This window comes from Natrix helvetica, assembly GCF_964273705.1.
Source record: "Natrix helvetica genome assembly, chromosome: 5".
Classification (NCBI taxonomy): Eukaryota; Metazoa; Chordata; class Lepidosauria; order Squamata; family Natricidae; genus Natrix; species Natrix helvetica.
Window position 1 is genome coordinate 60,004,729 of NC_138551.1, and position 19,849 is coordinate 60,024,577.

General features: G+C 39.9%; 2 protein-coding genes across 3 annotated transcripts in view; one reads left to right on the top strand and one right to left on the bottom strand.

Annotated features, from left to right (window-relative positions):
- GFRA1 (GDNF family receptor alpha 1) overlaps window positions 1-19,849 on the bottom strand; it is a 446,222-nt gene that overhangs the window by 423,178 nt on the left and 3,195 nt on the right. The window lies entirely within an intron of this gene.
- LOC309392637 (uncharacterized protein) overlaps window positions 1,182-19,849 on the top strand; it is a gene marked incomplete at its 5' end in the record, with an annotated part of 61,797 nt that continues 43,129 nt past the window's right edge. Inside the window, 8 exons of the mRNA XM_081954067.1 lie at window positions 1,182-1,217; window positions 9,098-9,146; window positions 11,368-11,522; window positions 12,289-12,414; window positions 12,906-13,040; window positions 13,746-13,875; window positions 19,106-19,219; window positions 19,302-19,409. Coding sequence (XP_081810193.1) covers window positions 1,182-1,217; window positions 9,098-9,146; window positions 11,368-11,522; window positions 12,289-12,414; window positions 12,906-13,040; window positions 13,746-13,875; window positions 19,106-19,219; window positions 19,302-19,409 — 853 coding nt within the window. The remainder of the gene's footprint in view (window positions 1,218-9,097; window positions 9,147-11,367; window positions 11,523-12,288; window positions 12,415-12,905; window positions 13,041-13,745; window positions 13,876-19,105; window positions 19,220-19,301; window positions 19,410-19,849) is intronic.

Sequence of the window (19,849 nt, forward strand, 5' to 3'; positions counted from 1 at the left end):
TATTGGATCATTATTTCAAAGATATTTTCTTACCTAAACAGAAAAATAGAATAACTTACAGTATGTCCAGGCAAAAAAAAAAAAAAAAATCAGTGGAAGCAGGAATGATTTTCAGATTCCCGTGAGCTTCTTTGTGGAAACTGCTAGGAGGCATTGGAAATCTTCCCTTCCCTCCCCTTCTCTTTTTTTTCCTGCCACATTGAGTTTAGATGCTGGCTTTCCCATTGTTCAATAAAAACAAATAATGGACACAGAATGGAACGTTTTGAAGAAATTATGTAAAGGGGGTCAGGACTCTGCTTGCTAGTCTGTCCATCTAGAGGATAATTTTTGAAAACGAAATATGACAGGATGAAATTTGGAGATAGATGCCTTTAAAAATGAGCAGGATCCGGCCAAAATCGGCAGAAGACAAAAATCCGGGGTTGGGGGTTGGGGTGTTGTTAATCTCTATCAGGAAAACACTTGTATAGTGGCTCAGATTGTTGCCACCACCTCTATTCTAAACTTCCCTCCTCTTTCTTTCCTGATCAGAGGACTTTATTTTCATAGGGTGGGAGATGTTTCAGAATTGAGGGACATGTATGCAACATTTACACATTCCCATTTTAATTTTTAAAAGTTAAAGCAGTCAAACCCTTTTCTTACATGAAAATGTATTCTTGTAGTTATGACAGTGTTAACATTTACATAAGTGTGAGTTTAAAATGTTAAACCGCACAAAGATGGATGGATAAATTGCTTTGGCACAAAAACTTCGTCAAGCATGAAATCATGATGGTGGGGGAGAGAAGAAGTGTTATTTGAACTGTTCATGACTGAAATATTATGACAGGACTATATGAAAGGGAACCTAAAACACTATTAAATTCAATGCACAATTATCATGCTGCATGGCTGATTCTCTTGAAAAGTAACAAATAATGAAACTTCAGTGGGAGTCAGTTGGAGTAAAATCCATGAAGATAATGATAGCAGGAACTATCCAAGCCCAAATCTTGTAAACAGCCAACCCAGCCCACACAAAAAAACCTGCTTCATTATAATTTATGAACAGAATGCATACCTGTGAATCAATCAATCTCCACTTCCCTAAAAAGTCACCTTACATTTTCTCTTATCAGAAGGGTGCCCTGAAAACTAAGGGAGGAATAGCACAGTATTGAAGGAGAATATTCTGAATGGAAGACTTCACAGCATTAAGAAATCTTAGAATGGTAAGTGGCTAATAATACATACAATAGGGATGGGAGGGCAGGATGGGCAATTGACTGTAAGAGGATAGAAATGCAACTACTAAGATGCTACTGTTTGGCATGGGGATTGGGAGGAAAGAAATATTGGGGATAAAGACTTTTATCATGTACCAGTATTGCCAAAAGAAAATGCAAGAAACCATGTATCCTTAATAGGAAAAAGGAATGTTGGAAATCGTCCAGAGAGAGTTAGAACATATCTCCCTACATACACCTAGGAGCAGATAAATCCTGCCTAGTTGCTTTTCTCTGATATGCAACTTTTTAAAAACTCAGATTCTTCCCATCTTTCCATTTAAATGTTAAAGATGAGACACCTTCAGGAAAAGGTAGCAGACATAATTCAGATAATTATGAATCCATAATCAATTGAATCCAGTTTTTAAAGCTAAACACTCAGACAGTTGTGCCTGGTTGATCAAATCTGTTTCTATCATCTGTGCAGTTTTGAGAGGTCTACTCTCTTTGTGAAGAAAACTGCAAATGTTATTATGTTTTAATTAAATGAACCAAATTAAATTGTCATTGATCCATACTTATAGCTTCCATCCAGATTAATAACAAAAAAAAAAACCAATTCCCATTTCCTTCCCATTTTATTTCCCTGTACATCTAGTCAGGTTCAGTTCTGAAATGCTCTTCCATAATTTTCTAAGTTATAAATTGCAACTGCTTATTTGATGTCACTTGCCACTGTGATAAGATTAGTTGAGTTTTACAAGCTCAAACACTTTTGCAACACAAGAGGGTTTTTTTTTTTTTAAAAAAAAGGATAAATGCATTCCAAACATCTTTTTCATGCAGTGGAAAGGAAATGAACAAAAGCAGGATCCTGAAAGGTATATACAGAGTAGGAAGTGGGGGGAAATGTACCTTTGAATGACACATGGTGATTAATGGTAATTAATTTGTTTCTCTCTGCTAAGTTATTCCACAGCCTCACTCAAGAAAACAATTATTTTGCGAAACAAAACTTTATTCCAAAGACCCAAATGCATAACCAAATATAAAAAAGGAGAAAAACAATCTGAATAACATTTTTTTGTTTATTATTTACAAAATTGCTAAGAGGTGGTTGTTATCTCTGCAGTGCCAAGAATGGATGATTTTAGCAATTGCTGAAACAGTGTGAGAATAAAACTTTATAATCTTATGACTGATTTTTAAAATTTTGAATCATTTGATTCAAACATTTGGTAACCATATGGATAGATTTTTTATCCTTGATGATCTATCCTCCACCCTTGTCTAGTTGAAAGGCATTTACTAACTCATTTCTATTTCATGTGCGGGCCTGAACTCTGACACCATAGTGCCCAGATAATCCCTTTTCTCTGGGATATTTGATTCACCACCATTGTCCCAATAGTTATGCTCAGGCAGATTCCCTCCTTGACCACCTTCACCAGCACTCTAGATGTCATCTCTGCCAATTCATCTCCTGCAGGCTCCCAGTAAACCAAAGAACAATCTAAGACTGGCCCAATGAGAGAAGCTACTGCGAGACAATTTTATCAAGGGCTCAGTATATTGCTGTCTTTAGCCCAGTAGAGTTGAGTCCTAAATTTTGTTTTGTTTTGTTTTATTCAGAAGCCATAACCACACAGAATGATCATTTAGGGCTTTATTCCAAAGCAGTATAAAGAAATAAAATAATAGCATAATAAGAGATAACATTTTAAGAATATTCTGAAATTCTGAAGAATATAACAGGACAATGATCAAATAGTATTGAAGAAAAATGAAGACTACAATTTTATTCATTCATTCATTCAAATTTATAGAGCCAATTTGTTGGAAAACTGCCAGGCAAGTAAAGATCAAGTGGGGAATTAGCTTTGAGACATTGCAGGAAACCTAGGATTTGACCACCACCACCCTCCAAATTCTGTGGAACCTTATCTGTTTGTTCCCAAGAGAACAGAAGCAGTCTGGGGAGATTCCTGTATTATAGATAGATTACAATAAAGTAATCAACTCAAATTTTTCCCCTGTCGATCCTCTTCTTGCGCCTGATACAACTTCACATTTGTGACTATGACAGCTATCAAAGAATATTTGAGAATACTGGAGAACACAATATGACAAATAAAGCACATTCATACATTTGTACAGTCAGGAAATCTAAAATACGAAGTTGGTAAGAAGAGCCTTTCAAAATCCGCAAATATGCAACAGTGTCCCAGTTAGGTCTACATTAAAGTTCTATCCTGTGGCAATTTTTCTTAACTTATATTGGCTCTGATCCACCATTATCACACTCCTTTTTGATGATTTTATCTCACTGGAGTTTGCCAAGGAAAAGTTATTCATAGTTCTTGGAAAGCTACTTGGTTGTAATGTTGTATCTGCCAGTTCTGCCAAAAATGAGACCATCGAAGTTAAGAAGGACTGTATGTCATGTGGCCAGCTGTTTTTTTGAAGTTTTGTATTGACAATACGAAAGATGATCCTATTTATACAGATGATCCACAAAGGGCAAATCAAAGTATAATTTAACTTGTTAATGACTAAAACAAATGCTTATTTAATTCTATATTACGTACTCAACCATTACATCGGAATATAAAGTTCTATCTACCATGCACCTAAAGGAATCCAGTTCATCTTCCTCCACAGTCTTCATATGAACACCACAAGGCCATCCCAGAATGACAATAGCAAATCAGGCCTTCAGCAGATTCACCTGCCAGATTGTCAAGAAATTCTCCAAGCACCATCAGAAGCTATTGGAATCCATGAGGCAAATCATTTGATTAGGTCCAGCCCTAGGAACAACTCAGAAGGAAGTCAATTGCACTAGGGCCAGGAAATGATCCAACCACTGCAAAGGAACAGTAGTAATGTTCCATATACCCAGATCACAGAAACCATTTTTAAAAGAAAGACAAGGTCCAAAGTGTGTTCCACATGCGTGGGACCCAGGCACACCTAAGACAAGCCCATGGTAGCCAAGAAAGCCGTTAACTTCTAGGCCCAACTGAACCTCAGACATGGAGATTGAAATTCTTCAACATCGAAAGGCAAGCAATTGTCACCAGCAGTTCAGCAACTAGAACCAGAGGCCAAGGGAGGAACTCTAACAGTATCAAAGAAACCAATACACCAATAGGCTCTAACTTGTCTCTATAGCCTAACTTAATATATAAGCATTTTCTCCTTGCCAGAAACAGAAACCCTGGTAATTGGTAAGATTATCTAATAGAGCCAGGGTGTCCGAATCAGCCATCAAATCTACTGAGACTCTACAGCGCCAAAGCACTCCACAAGATACACAAAAGAGTACACGCGTACATCGCGAGGCTGCAGAGCCCAAGAGCTCAAGAGGGCAAGGAAGATGACAACTGCCACCTGCGCAGTAGCCGCGCCCAGCTGGTGTGCAAATTCAAACCGCTTCTCCTGCCATACGCTAACTGTGGAGGAGATCATGCCAGATCGGTTTGCCATTTCCGCGACACAACCTGCCAGCACTGCGAGCAAAAGGGGCACATCACCAAGGTGTGTCGGAGTGAATTCCCTGTCACTACCTGGCAGCCTAGAAGCGCACCAAACCACCAACAGAGGCCCAACCACGGGGCCTAACAGAAGCCACCATGGCACTCAGAGGGCGAAAATAGAGTCACCTACCACACGTCAATCGGCCAAGTCCGCATCAAGAGGCCCAAAAAGCTGAAGGTCACAGTCCTCATCGAGGACTCTCCATGTGAGATGGATATCGACACCGGGTCATCATTGACCATCATGCCGTGGTCTACCCTAAAGCAGGCTATCCCTAGCCTAAAGAAGCAGCATCTTCGCACCCCGGACATCCGCCTACGCAATAATCAGGGAAATCGGGTCCCCATCGTGGGCCAAGGCACCTTCCAGGTGAAGTTCAAGCAGTTCAACGGGGAAACTCCCAGTGACAGTGATCAGCGGCAACCTGCAGAGCCTCCTAGGGCTAGATTGGTTCCAAGCCCTGGGCCTAGAGGTGACTGGTATCAACGCCTTGAAAGACGACAGCACTGAAGCCATCTTTAAGGAGTCTGAGGACATCTTCAGCACTGGTCAGGATAAGTAAGTGGGGACTCCAATTTCCTTTAGTTTGGACCCCAACATAGCCCCAATAAGGCTAAAACCCAGAAGAGTACCTTTTGCACTCTGCCCCAAAATTGACAGAGAAATTGACAAGCTCATAGGCCAGGGAATCCTAGAGCCGGTCGATCACCAATGCTGGGAGACTCCTATAATGACACCTGTCAAATCTGACTGGTCTGTCCACATCTACACGGACTACAAGTGCACAATAAATAAAGCGCTACAACAAAGCACTTACCCTGTATCCATTGTACAGCACCTCCTTCATTCATTAGGCCCTGGAAATTTTTTCCCAAAATTGGACATAGTGTAGGCATACCAACAATTGCCTGTAGATGGCACTATGGCAGAGGCCCAAATCATTGTGACGCACAGGGGTGCATTCAAACGTTACCGCCTGCAATTTGGCGTGAGTATCGCCCCCTGGACTGTTCCAAAGCATCATGGAACGGCTTTTGCAGGGGATTCCAGGAGTCATTCCCTATTTCGACGATATCTTGGTATTGGCTGCAAATGAGGTGCAACTTTTCAAACGTATACGGTTTTGGCTCGAATTAGAGACAAAGACCTCCGTCTCAAAAAAGAGGAATGCCAAATTAACGTGCCAAGGGTTGAATTCTTAGGGTACCTAATCGATGGCTCTGGGATTCACCTGACCACACAAAAAATTCAAGCAATTTAGGACGCCCCCACACCTCGCAATCAAACCGAGCTGCAGACATTCCTCAGGCTCCTTAATTTCTACAGCGTCTTTCTTAAACAGAAAGCCACTGTTGCTGAGCCCTTACACCATCTCCTGGCTAAGAATGCGAAGTGGTCCAGGGGCAGAGCTGAGGCTGCCTCATTTGCTGCGGTAAAACGACTCCTATCAGCGGATTCCTTTCTGGTACAATACAGCCAGATCCTGCTGTTGGTGCTGACCTGTGACGCTTCCCCATTCACCATCGGCGCCGTCCTCAGCCACCGCATGCCCAATGAAACCGAAGCCCCTATTGCATTTTACTCCAGGACCTTGTCTGCCGCAGAGCGGAACTACAGCCAGGTGGACCGTGAGGCTTTGGCTGCAGTGGCCGGAGTAAAGAGGTTCCATGAGTATCTATATGGCCGGGACTTCAAACTGGTTATGGACAACAAGCTGTTGTTGGGCTTACTGGCTGGGGACTGACCTACCCCAGTGTCATTATCACCCTGCATGACCAGATGGACCATCTTCCTAGCTGCCTACTCCTACCATCTCATCCACTGACCAGGCTCCACTTTGGGGCACGCTGACGCTCTAAGCCGCTGCCCGCTGCCTGAACTTCTCGCTGACCCTACACCCGAGATGCCAGTCCTCCTCATTGACTGCCTTGAGACTGGGCCTGTCTCGTCCAGTGACGTTGCCCATCACTCTGCAAAGGACTCCACCATCAAACAAATTTTAAACTGGGTGTGGAGGGGGTGGCCCCAAAGGCCTATTGGGTCTGATTTCAAAATGTACTTTTGCAAACGTGATGAGTTATCGGTTGTAAATGGCTGTTTACGGTGGGGGGACCGGGTCGTTGCTCCACTCAAACTGTGCATTGCAGTATTAGAGGCTTTACACATAGGGCATCCTGGAATTGTCAGGATGAAATCTTTGGCTAGGAGTTACATGTGGTGTCCTAACATGGACAGGGAGATCTAAGAATGGGTGGCTACCTGCACATCATGCCAGGAGTCCAGACCAGCTCCCCCAGAGGCGCCCACTAAGGAGTGGGAGAGACCTCAAGCACCATGGTTTAGGGTGCACATTGACTTTGCTGGCCCAGTTCATGGCCAGACATTTCTTGTAGTTGTGGACGCCTACTCGAAATGGTTACAGGTAGTCCTGATGACCTCCACTACGGCAGAAGCGGTCATCAAAGTGCTACAGAGACTTTTCTCTATGCACGGCCTGCCCGACGTCTTGGTCTCTGACAATGGGCCCCAATTCACGGCCATGCAATTTGAGACCTTCCTAGCAGCTCAGGGAATCAGGCATGCCCTGGTTGCACCATTCCATCCGGCCTCCAATGGTCAGGCAGAGAGAATGGTGACATCTGCAAAAGAGGCCCTCTCTAGGATGGGCCTGGGAGATTGGCAAACATGGGTTGACCACTATTTGCTATTTCAGCACATCACACCCAGTGCCACTACAGGGAGAAGCCTCTCCGAGCTTCTCATGGGTCGCCGGCTAAGTTAGACCAGCTACACCCCAATTATTCTGCCTCATCACCCCCCGACTCCACAAGCAAGATTCAGACATTTAGTGTAGGAGATTCGGTATACGCCCACAACTGCACTGGGGGAACTCTGTGGATTCCTGCCACAGTGATAGGCATCACCGGCCCTCGCTCTTACCTCCTAGAGCTTGAGGACAGTAGGAATTGGAGAAGGCACATTGACCAACTGTGTGACCACCTCTCCAACTCCACTCTTAGACAACCAGAGGTAACTCCTGCACAAGTTAGCCAAAGCCCTGCCCAAACAGAGCAAACACTCACTCCTTCCATGGCTAGCTGAAGCCTGAGGGTACTGGGAAACCTATCTGGTTATGTTGCAGGCCCACAGCGAGCTCTGAGCTAACCGGCTCTAGAAGCTCCAGCCGTGGCCTGTGAAAGGTTCCAGAAGCTTCCACCAAGCGGAGAGCAAACAGGTCCATCTGACCTGTCCAAGTAAACCCCTCCTACTGAACTGCGCAGGTCAGGCAGAGCTACCCAAAAGCCCGCCTACCTGCGTGACTACGTAACAAGTAGGATTGTTCCATCCAAGAGGGGAGGGGTGTTAGATATTTGTTCTAACTACAGTGATTTCCACCAAGGTCCTCTGTTCTGGCGGGAACAGAGGTTTAATCTTATTGGTCGAAGGGTCTGACAGCTCCCTATAAAAGGGCTGCTGTCAGACTCAACCTTAGTTGGCTTGTTCTCACTTGTTGTACTTAATAAAGAGCTGTTGTTACCGTTAAGCCTGTGTGTGCCTATCCATTACCCAATCTAACACCAACTGTATCAGATAATCAATCAATCACAAGTGTATAAAATACTACAAATACCTGTAATTTTCACTTTCTCCTTTTAAAGCCTTAAATCGCATTCTCAGCTACTTGAGAGAAGATACTGTACAGTGCTTAGAGTACTGAACAAGAATTTAGTATCTGTGAGGTACAACACATGTTGTCATACAGCTGGGTAAAATGAAGTGTCTGGACTCTTAAGTTCATGCATGTACTATTCACCTAAAAATCTACCTTGCTGCCATTCATTTGTGTCATGTGGCCTGGCAGTCTTAAAGATATTATCCCTATGTTGTGGAAGGTCATCATGAAAATTCCAGTCTGTTAACTGGAATTCTACTTTCTCAGAGAGTCAAGGACATCTTGCCCTGCACCTGAAGTGGCATGACTGGGAGGCATCTCCAGTTGGGATGGTGCCTGATTGGACCATGTGATGGGGAAAACCTGCAAACTTTCAGATTCGGGTTTACCCAGATGGGCCAATATGTCATCTCTAATAAAATGTAACTTTGAGGAAACTCAAGTCTCGGAGTCTTCTTTCGTCGGGGGGTGCTACTTGGAACCCTGACAATTATTACATTTCACTAAAATCAATGTGGTAGGCTCACAGAACTCATTTGAATGTGATACAAGGTTAGATAACACTGAGCTTAAATTGTTTAAGCAAATGTTTGAAGAAAATGAATTCAATTGAAATGAAGTGCTAATGAGCTTTAGCGAGACTTAATCTATTTATTCAAATTTATTATAGAGTAATCTAATTTGGATTGTTGTCTGCTTCCTACTTGGCAGCGCAGAAGGTAAGGCAAAACACCATGTATTATATTTTGCCTCAGAACAATTTCATGTTTGGTTTAACAAGGAAGTAGATAATAATACTCTTTATTTTTCACATTTTATATTGATTAATATAAATGAATTTCATTAATTCATATTCCAATTTTTGTCAGCTATATCAGCAAGTAAATGCAGCTACCGAACCTAATGAAGTTATTTTGTAGGGCTTTAAAAGGTGTGCAATTCCATCATGATGTCAGGATGTCATGTGTGGACATGTGCATTTGGCTACCGTCTACAAGAATGGCGGAGCTCTTCCATTTTTAGAGATTTCAGATCTTTTCTTCATTTGTGCTTGCTGAAAATGTTGTCTTTCCCCAAGCACTATAGTAAAAGATGGTGGTATTTTCTTGAAGAGCAAATGAATATTGATAGAGCTATGACTTAGCCCCATTGAATTTTAAATTTCCAAGATTTCTCTTGGAAAGATAATTTATTCTCTTAACTAGTTGTCGACCACTTAAAATCTTATTGTAAGTTATATAATGTGTGATAAAATCTAATTATCTTATAAATGTGATAAATTGTTCCCCTTCTTTAAGTTTGTGGACTATGAAAAGTGAGACATAAATATAGTGGATCAGACTCTATGGAGATTCTCAGTCATCTAGGACATGGTGGTCCCAAAGGTGTTTTTTCAAAAGGCAACTGTTCTTTCTTTCTTTGCATTAAAGACATTTTGCTCCTCATCCAAGAAGCCTCTTCAGTTTTGAAGTTATGGTTGGATGAGAGGCGAAACACCTTCCAGCAAAAACAAAGTAAGTCCAATTGCCTTTTGAAAAAGCATCTTTGGGACACCTGGGTCAGAACCAAATTTTAGAGGAGTAACCTGAAGATATAGATAGTCCTCATGTAGCAACTGCAATTGATTTCAGTGACTGAGTCATTAAGCGAAGTCATCACTAAAATGAAATTCAAGTGACTTTGATTACAATTTTATTTCAGCTTTGCTTTGCTTTTCAGTATCAGAACGATACAACTCCAAAGAGCTGGGTGACCCCAAATGATAGGAAAGTTTCTGGAACTCAATTCACAAGGAAGCTGGGTAAAAGGACAATCTTATAGTGTTTTCCCCCACTAGTGGGAACGTTCACCCCAGAACGGGGAAAAGAAAATTAATATCTGAATTTATATTCATTTTAGCAGAAGAGATTACAAGCAAATAAGCAGATACAGAATGGGGAGTTCAGATTGAAAGAAGTGTGCAAGTGCCATCTGTTCCTGTTTAGGAAGAAGCAAAAGCCTTCAGTGTAAAACTGATTAGGATACTGCCATTTTCAGGCAGCAGTGCAACCGGGCCAGAGGGATCTAATCAGCTAATGAAGGTTAAGATTGTTAACTCGCAGTTAGCAGTTTTTAGGGATGCACTCTTATTGCAGATAGAAGCAATTCAGGAAGAGATAGCTTGTTTAAGCAATCTCTCTGCTCTGGGGGATGAGGAGGGGAGGAAACTGATGAGGCATAGGACAATGCAATACTGTCCTGCAGGTATTTGTTGTTTACTAGCTGCCTCATTGAACAATTATTCTAAGTTACAACAGAATAATAAAGCTTTTCAGCCCTTGCATTTATGACCATTGCAGAATCCCCATATCATATGATTGCCATTCAGACCTTTCACAACCAATGTGCATTTATGACTACTGCAGTGCCCCATGATGAAGTGATTGCCATTTGTGTGCTTCATAACTGATGTGAATAAGCAATGATAAGCAGGGTTGTAAGACACGGTAGAGTTAAAATCAAAAGTCATGGCAATGTGATGTTTCACTTACTGACTGGTGTTTCTCTGAATAATTGAAAGGAAAGTGAGGTCATATGCCATTACGGTCCATGATGTTTTGCTTAATGACCCTAGTATTTAGTGACAGTCCCAATTGTGGTTGCTAAGCAAGGATTATTATGAATATGTGACACACACACTCTGCAAAGTTTGTAAACTATACATTCATCACCATTGTAATTGAGATGGTCATTGTTTGACGCCTGTACTGGGTTGAATTTATCTGAAAGGCAATATGTTAGAGAAGGCTGGTATGAACATTTAAAATAGTTAATATGAGCTGTCCTAAAGTTATCTGCAGTGAAATATTTGCACTTACAAATGTCTAAAAAGAATGAATTTTGAAAAAAAAATACGAATGAAATTAATCATTTTCAGATTTTGCTTTGTATACCTTCTAGCCAAAGAAGTCTGTTATGAAACAATAGGCTGCTTTTCTGATAAACCCCCTTGGTCAGGAATACCTGGGAGACAGCTGTTCGGCTTACCAGCATCTCCGGAAAAGATGAATATCTCTTTCTCACTTTTCACAAAAGAAACTGGAAATCTCTCACAAGTATGATTATTATTATTAATCCGATTTCAAATTAGTTACTTACTTTGCAAATATCTATTTTTTCCTCTTTCCTATAACCCAGAAACAGATGGATTTATTTTTTTAGATTGGCCCATTAGATGGATAAAAATGTACACTGAATAAAGTATTTTAAAATGTTAGTTGTAGATCAATGCAATTATAGTTATTACTCCAGCAATTATCTGAATTAGTATTATTCAATGCACTGAGTTACCTAAAATACCAAAACTGGCTAAAATATTTGCAGCTGAGAATAAGGAAAAAGCTAACTTTTTAACAGATTGGCTGCATGGTCTGATCACTTATGATCTGATGACTGAGGCAAATCAGAGTTTTTTGTTGTTTTCTTGCCATCTGGATAACAGCAATGGAGTGATAGACTTGTTCCATGTGTTAGTCAGAAAAACTGTGAAGTTAATTGGTAAGTTGTCAATTGGAAGAAGCCAGAGACATCTGTTTGTAATAGAGTCTACGGTTCTAGCTACAGTACATGTAGCTAAAAGATATATAGTATGTGGCTTCAGACTTTAAGAAACAGCTTTTACCAATTGCCTAGACTTGGAAATGAATGGAGCAAGAGCCATTGAGCCCACTCAGATACATTTATTTCTCATTAAAAATATAGAAGCTGGTTCAGTTTGGCTTATAAAATATGGGGCCAAGAAAATATGTTATATTCTTTGATTCAAAAATGTTAGGCATTTGAAAGAATTTGTTGCATCATTATCTTTAAATTCTCCTGCAGAAAATATTGTACAATGAAATATCAAGTCTCCAAAATTCTAACTTCTCCCCATTGAGGAAAACCCGCTTTGTTATCCATGGATATACAAGCACTGGAAAATATGGCTGGGTTGTGGAGCTGTGTTTGGTATGAGATTTCTTTATTCTGGGGGAAAAGAGAGCAAAATTTTAATATGCTTCTTTTGCTTAACAGATATATGGTTTACATCATCGGTTGGCAATCTAGAGTCCATCAGGGACTTGCTGTTATTTTAAACAACCATCCAATATTTTCATTGGTTGCTGTAAAATAATCATTTTTATTTATAATAATGCTCTTGGATCATTTGCTGGGTTTTGTTGTTTTTCTTTCCTTTGTGAAACTGTAGTGTTTTTATTTTCATGAGTCATAAGATTTCAGTAGGCATATCAGTTGCTACTCATAAAGCACTATGATGTTTATTATATGTGCCGATGTACAGGAAATTGGTAGATGAGCCAGGACTGTGTGGCTTGGGGCTGAATTACAAATCTCTGTGGAATTTAAGAACTCAGTGACCAGGTATTTTTTAAAGGATCTATTTTGTTGACATTAATCATCCAAATGTAATTTTTTTATACATCACTTCGATGCTATAGCTTCTGGTGGATGTGGAAGACATTAACTGTTTTGCTGTTGACTGGGAAGATGGAGCTAAATGCACCTATTTCATTGCTGGCAGCAATATCCGTGTTCTTGGAGCAGTCATAGCTAAATTTATCATTACTATGATGGTGAGATTTTAAGTTAAATATATTATGAAACATCAAAGGCCCTGATACTACCTGCAGAAATGACATACTTTCGATCTAGTTACCAACATAACTGTATCAGTTGTACAAAATAAACTTAAAATCATTTTATATATTAAAATAGGAATATTTAGATCAAGCTCTAAGCCAGGAGTGTCCACCTTGGCAACTTTAAGACCTATGGACTTCAACTCCCAGAATCCCACAAGTCTTAAAATTGCCAAGGTTGAACATCATCATGCATCTTTTCAGAGTCTCATATAAACTAGTATGTTCGAATCTAGAATAAAATTAATGCTAATTTTTCTGGATTGAACATCATCATGCATCTTTTCAGAGTCTCATATAAACTAGTATGTTCGAATCTAGAATAAAATTAATGCTAATTTTTCTGGATCTATAAATTATTTAATTTTGGAGTACTATATTGCAATTTCATACAATTTTAATGGGTGAAAAAATTGGCCAGAATATTCCATTTAAACCATGGGTCAAAGTCTGTCTGGTGGTTTGTGTATACTTTGAAGCTGAGTAGCTGTAGAGAACTGTGATCAATGTAATCAACGTCATTATGATTCCTAAAAATAGGTCACTATTATTACAATACATGAAAACATCTGCTACATATGCAAATTGTAGGAATGTTGTTTTACTTGCTAATTATTCTCCCCTTTCTTAAATTACTAGAATATCTATCAGTATTGCCCTTCTAATGTCCACCTCATTGGCCATAGCCTCGGTGCTCATACTGCTGGAGAGGCAGGAAGACGACTTCAATGTGTTGGCAAAAAATCTCCTGCCATTGGAAGAATAAGTGGTATGCTATCCAAAGTTTCACACATTGCAATCTTGATTGAAAGACAGAAAGCCTTGAAGTGGAAGTCAATCAATCTGGGGAACTTAACCAGGTTAAAGAGAAAATAAGTTATTTCTGATAAGTCTTCGCCTTCCTGTGACATGAATTAAGCATTCTGTTTAAGAAATGCTGCTAATCTTTTCATAAGCACATTTCCATTATCCATTCTTTATATGTATATAATGTGCCTTTTGAAATTGGGCATGTTGGCTGCAATTAATGTGAGTTCCAGGTGTAGCTATAAGGGAAGAGACATCTCCGGAACATAAAATATATTATCCAATTTGCTTGCGTTAGCCTCTGCTAACATCATCAGAGTGTAGAAACTACTATTGAAGAGATATTTGCCTTTATGCATCATTGATCAATTTGGCCATTATGCATAGGCCCATCCACCCGCTTCCCATCTGTAATTAGTTCTGTCATTTTTGCCTTAGACATGTTAATCAATGGAGGTTTAGCTCCTGTTGCTTCCACCTCTATTGTGCACATATGTATGTATGTGTGTATGCATATGCATACACATATAATACATATACATATATGACAGCATTAATTGCAGCCAAAATGCCCAATTTCAAAAGGCAGATGCAAGAGTCATGGTGGCGCAGTGGTTAGAATATAGTATTGCAGGCTAATTCTGTGACTGCCAGCAGTTCGATTCTTACCAGCTCAGCCTTCCATGTTTCCAAGGTCAGTAAAATGAGGAGCCAGATTGTTGGGAACAATAGTCTGACTCCATAAACCAATTAGAGAGAGCTGTAAAGCACTCTGAAGTAGTATATACATCTGTGCTAATGCTATTTATCTCCTTTTTTATCTCCCAGTTTCAGCCAAGTGGAGACTGTTCCTATTTCTGCCCATTCCCATTAAGTAAAGAAGCTAGTTCAAGAGTCTAATGATATCTGTTTCTAATTTTCACTGAACAAATCAATTAGAAGAATAAGAAACATGTGTAACATTTTGTTCTGCTGACATAAAAAGCTGGATAGCCATGCAGGAATATTGAATTGGCTCTGGCCACATACACATATCTTGTTATGCTGTTACACCATTCCATCTCTCTTGTTTTCCTTGCCTTTCTATTGTTTCTGTACTAGACACTCTGTTCTGGCATTGTTTTGTTTTAATATTTGGGAAAGCTACAGAGTGGGTTGCAGTTGCAGCTGGCATTTTTTCTTTGTTTTTCCTATATGGCTTTTTTTTTTTAGAAGGAAAAGTTAGACCATGCTGAATATAGATGCAAAATTTAGATGCACTCCATTTTGAAGGATAATAGTCAATTGGACTGAGATAGGTAACTATACAAATAGAATAAGGGTCTTTTGTATAAGATATTATTAGTAATCTGAACATTCTGGAAAAAAATCAATTCCTTATTACCTTTATGGTACTTTAAGGACAAGAAAAATAATTCTGCCAGTATGCAGCTCTTAAAGCTGATATGCAAGGGCAACCTACAAATCTTAAGGAGCAAAGATCAAAGTTTTGTATATTATTTTATTTACCATCAAGTGAAATCAAGTAGTACTTCAGACTATATATGTGTTTCTAACAGTAATGCGTCCCTTTTCTCAGAATTCCAGGTTTATGTAAGAAAGAATAGTGACCACCAACCAATTGTTAATTTCTGCGGGCGTCAGATCGCAGACCCCACACCACAATTGATAGATGGGTTTCATTTCATCTAGAGATCCACCAGGACAGAAAGATAAAATGGGCCAGAGTGAATATGATGGATTTGACTGAATACAGGAAATCTGATCAAGCCTTGACTCTGGTAAACAGAGTTACCTCACCTTGCACAGATGTCAGCATTGTACATACAATCTATAAACAGCTAAATGAAAGTCTAGAAAATTCTTAACAGAAAAGGCTGTACCTAGAAAGTCCCAGTTAAAAGGCCCTCATTGGTTTGATTCAGAGTATGGTTCCCTGAGAAAAATATGCATACAGCATGGAACTATACATCAAATAATAATTATTTTGTTATGCTAGCACTCAAGAATACAAGAATACCATTGAGTTCAAGAATCCTGATTACTTGTCCTTTCTCTGATTAAATTTAGAGTCAGCAGCCAAAAATACAAATCCAGCCTTTTTCTGGCACTCGGTTATAGGACTATTATGGGAAGGTAGTTCTCCATGGACACCCCTATGCCTGCTTCCATATGGGAGGAATGTTAATAGTCAATTATTCAGTCATGCCTAAGAGTAAGCAGAGGATCCCAACCAGGAAAAAATAGCACCATCAAAGAAGACAGACAAGACTGTATACTGGCTCCCATTCTGTTTAACCTTTACATCAATGACATCCCAATATCCTTCACTCTTCCGATGTGCATATGCCTAAAGTTAAAAAAACAAAAATGTAAATATTCTGCTTTATGCACAAATGACATGATATTGATGCCACAAATCCAGATAGGGATGGGAAGACTGCTGGGGCAGGTTTAGTACTGACTGTACACTCAATTATCTGAAAATCAATAATTCCAATACTAAGATAGCTGTTTTCGGAAAGTGGACCAGGTATAATAGAGTTGGAATGCATAGAACAAGTCAAGTCCTATTTATACTTAGGACTTGTTTTCACAGAAACAGGTTCCAGGCTCTTATATTTTAAGAGGAGTTCTTCAAGGGTTATAGCCTGCGCCAATACCAGAAGGCAACTTATCAACCACACCTACCCAGATTCACGAATTCCAATCATAAAGGTATACAATAGCAAACTGGTCCCAATGACCACATGTGGCACTGAACTGTAGGGATATATAAATGCCCCCTTATAGGAACAAATACAATGTACTTTTCTGTAATGTATGTTGGGATTGGATAACTTTATGTCAGCCCCAGAAGTAAGGGCAGAGTTGGGTTTATAAAGCCATTTAGTAATTAAAGTATTTACTTATTGTCTGAAGATTCTATCCATGGACCTAGATAGACTACCCAAGCTGTATTTTGAAGAGCAACTACACAACAAGCAACCTTGCACTTGGGCCATCCAATTTTCAAATGTTATCCCTCAATATGGATTCTCCATCCAGTTTCCAGTCCAATGAGATCTAAAGGTCGAGGAAGCTTTCAAACAAAGAGTTATTGATGTGGTTGCCCAAGATGATATTGCAGCACTTAAAAGTCTCAAATCTCTGAAGGGCTGGTTCATCATAAATCAATTAGAAAAAATATTTAACAACTTAAGTATATCTCAACATCTCAGAAGAGCTCTTTCTAGAGCTTAATTCAAACAACTGGATTCCATTATAAGACTCAGGAGGTTTCATGGAGTCCCAATTGAAGACAGGTTAGTTATTTGTGGAGCACCAGCCATTAAAGAAATGCAGTGACGTGCGGTGAGGTTTATGACTGGTGAGGCACTGACACAGTGCTGGGTTTCAAATATTTTTAGACTTGTGGACTTCAACTCCAGAATTCCACAGCCAGGCATGCTCAGTTCCAATTTAAAGCGACAGCATTTGTTTTTCTCCTTTGCTCCATCTTTCTTTTTCTTTTTCTTCTCCTTCCCCTCCTTCCTTCCTCTCTCCCTTCCTCCCCCTCTCTCAAACACACACACACACACACACACACACACACACACAGAAGTTGGATTGGACTATCTCTCCTACCCCTTCCCTCTCTCACTCACTCTCAAACAAACCCCCCCACACACACAAAAGTTGGATTGGATATCTTTTCCAGTGGCTTGAAAGCAGCTCCTCTGCCACCCCCCCCCCATTCCCCTGCTGCCTTTCCCAAACACCTCCACCATTGCAAATGCAGCCTGCTGTCTGGGTGGGAAATGCCTGGAACACAATAAAGCCCACCCACCACCTCCTGCTGGCAGGCTGGGGTGAGAGGAGAGGCAGAGAAGCCGGAGGGGAGCCGAGCCGAGCCTTCCAAAAGAAAGAGGCTGGGGAGAAATGTGTGTACTACAGCATGGCTCTTTGCCTGGCTTCCTGCCTCCTCCTGTGGTCTCCTCAGTGCTCGCTTGTGCTCTCCCTCCCCAAGTGTAGTTTGATTGCAGGTGGAGCCACATTGCCTTTTCAAACTTGTAATCAGTGAAGCTGGGCTAGATTTTTATATAGTTTTATCCAGCTGTGTGTGTGTGAGAGAGAGAAGTGAATGGGGGCCTGGGAAGGAAGTCACTACACTTGGGGAGGGAGAGCACCAGTGAGGTTAAGCAGAGTCATCCATGGTGAGGCAGCAACTAGCTCAGCTTTTTCCTTTTACTTTTTTTTTTCATGATGAGAGTGGTGAGGCTGTGCCTCACTTGCCTCACCTGACTGCACGTCACTGAAGAAATGGGACACATTCTTGTCAACTGGAAATTGAGCTCCTTGGAAAGGGTTGCTTATTTAGGACTTTATTTAAAAACAGAAAAATATTGGGGCAGCCAGGAGAAACAGTCTTCTTGGAGGGAACAAACCTGCACATTCTCACATAAGGAGTCTTCTTTATCCTTCATTCCAATGGCATCTCAAAGAGGACAGAATACCTTGATTAGTTTGGAGTTCACTGTAGGGGTAACGATTTATTGGGAAGTTCTGTTTTCTTTTTACCTATTTGCAATTTGGATATGTTTTATATATTTGATATAATCAGTTGACTTAATAAAGTTCTTCCATTTTGTCTTGTACAATTTTATCTTATTCTTTCACTTCATCTTACCTACTATGTTGTATTCTATTTTATCTCGTGATAGCTGCTTTATCCCACATCACTATATCTCATCTCATCTTATTGTATTTTATTCTGGCTGATGCTCACATTTGATATGGTCAATTGACTAAATAATAATAAATAAATAAATAAACCGGTAGGTCAACCTGACCTACCGGTACCAATACTGGGTCATTGCAGCTATGGTTTCAAAGTTCAGTAGTACAGTTCTATGTACTTTTACCTGATTATTTAAACTGAAGCAAATCCTATTTACATGTGAAATTGTTGATAGATTTATCATTGCCGTATGAAAATATTAACATGTTTTTGTGATTGCACACCTTGTTTCTTATGCTAAATGGAATTAATCAAAATGCATTGCAATATAATGGCCTTCTTTTATGTATTTTTATAGATTCATTATTACCAGTCTATTGATGTACATTTTCAGTCCAAAAGGAATATGCATGCATGCATACATACGTATATATTCCAATTCTTTGTGGAGTTAATATTTTTCTCTATATAGGTTTAGATCCAGCAGCGTTCGGTTTTGAAGGATTCCCTGAGATGGTCCGGCTAGATCCTTCTGATGCTGGATTGGTGGATGTCATACACAGCAACGGTGCCCGATTTCCTTTAGGTAAATGGCCAGATACAACTGACTCTTGTGATAGAAGCAATAACAGTGATTAATCATGTAACACATTTTGAATTTATTACAGGACTTGGGATGTTTAATGCAACTGGTGATATGGACTTTTATCCCAATGGTGGGAAGCTTATGGTTGGATGTAATGACGTAAAACAGGAACAGGAACAGGAACAGGAAGGTAAGGTAACCCTATCCTCATTTTCCTAAAGGTAACCCTATCCTCATCTTCAGAATTTACATTCATAAGTATTATACTGCCAATAAAACTCTAATCTAGACCAAGTCTCTTAGGATTGGGTAGATGAATTGCTCTGATTGCCCATCCGGATTGGGTTACAGGTTTTTTTGAAGTCAGAAGCAATGAGCACCCCAGTATGAGTATTTAAGGCTTTATTCCAATGCAATATGAGGAAAATAACAACATAATGTTCAGAACTACTAAGGGTATGAAAGAAGAAAAGAAAAAAGAATGATTGTATGCTCCTTCTGCTAATAACTCCAAATTTTGGAACTCCAAAATGATAACAGAAAGCAAAGCCTTTCAAACAAGTCACCATGCAGCACCGTTCCAATGAAATCTCCAGCTCATGGGCATTTCAGGCAAGTTAATATGGACTC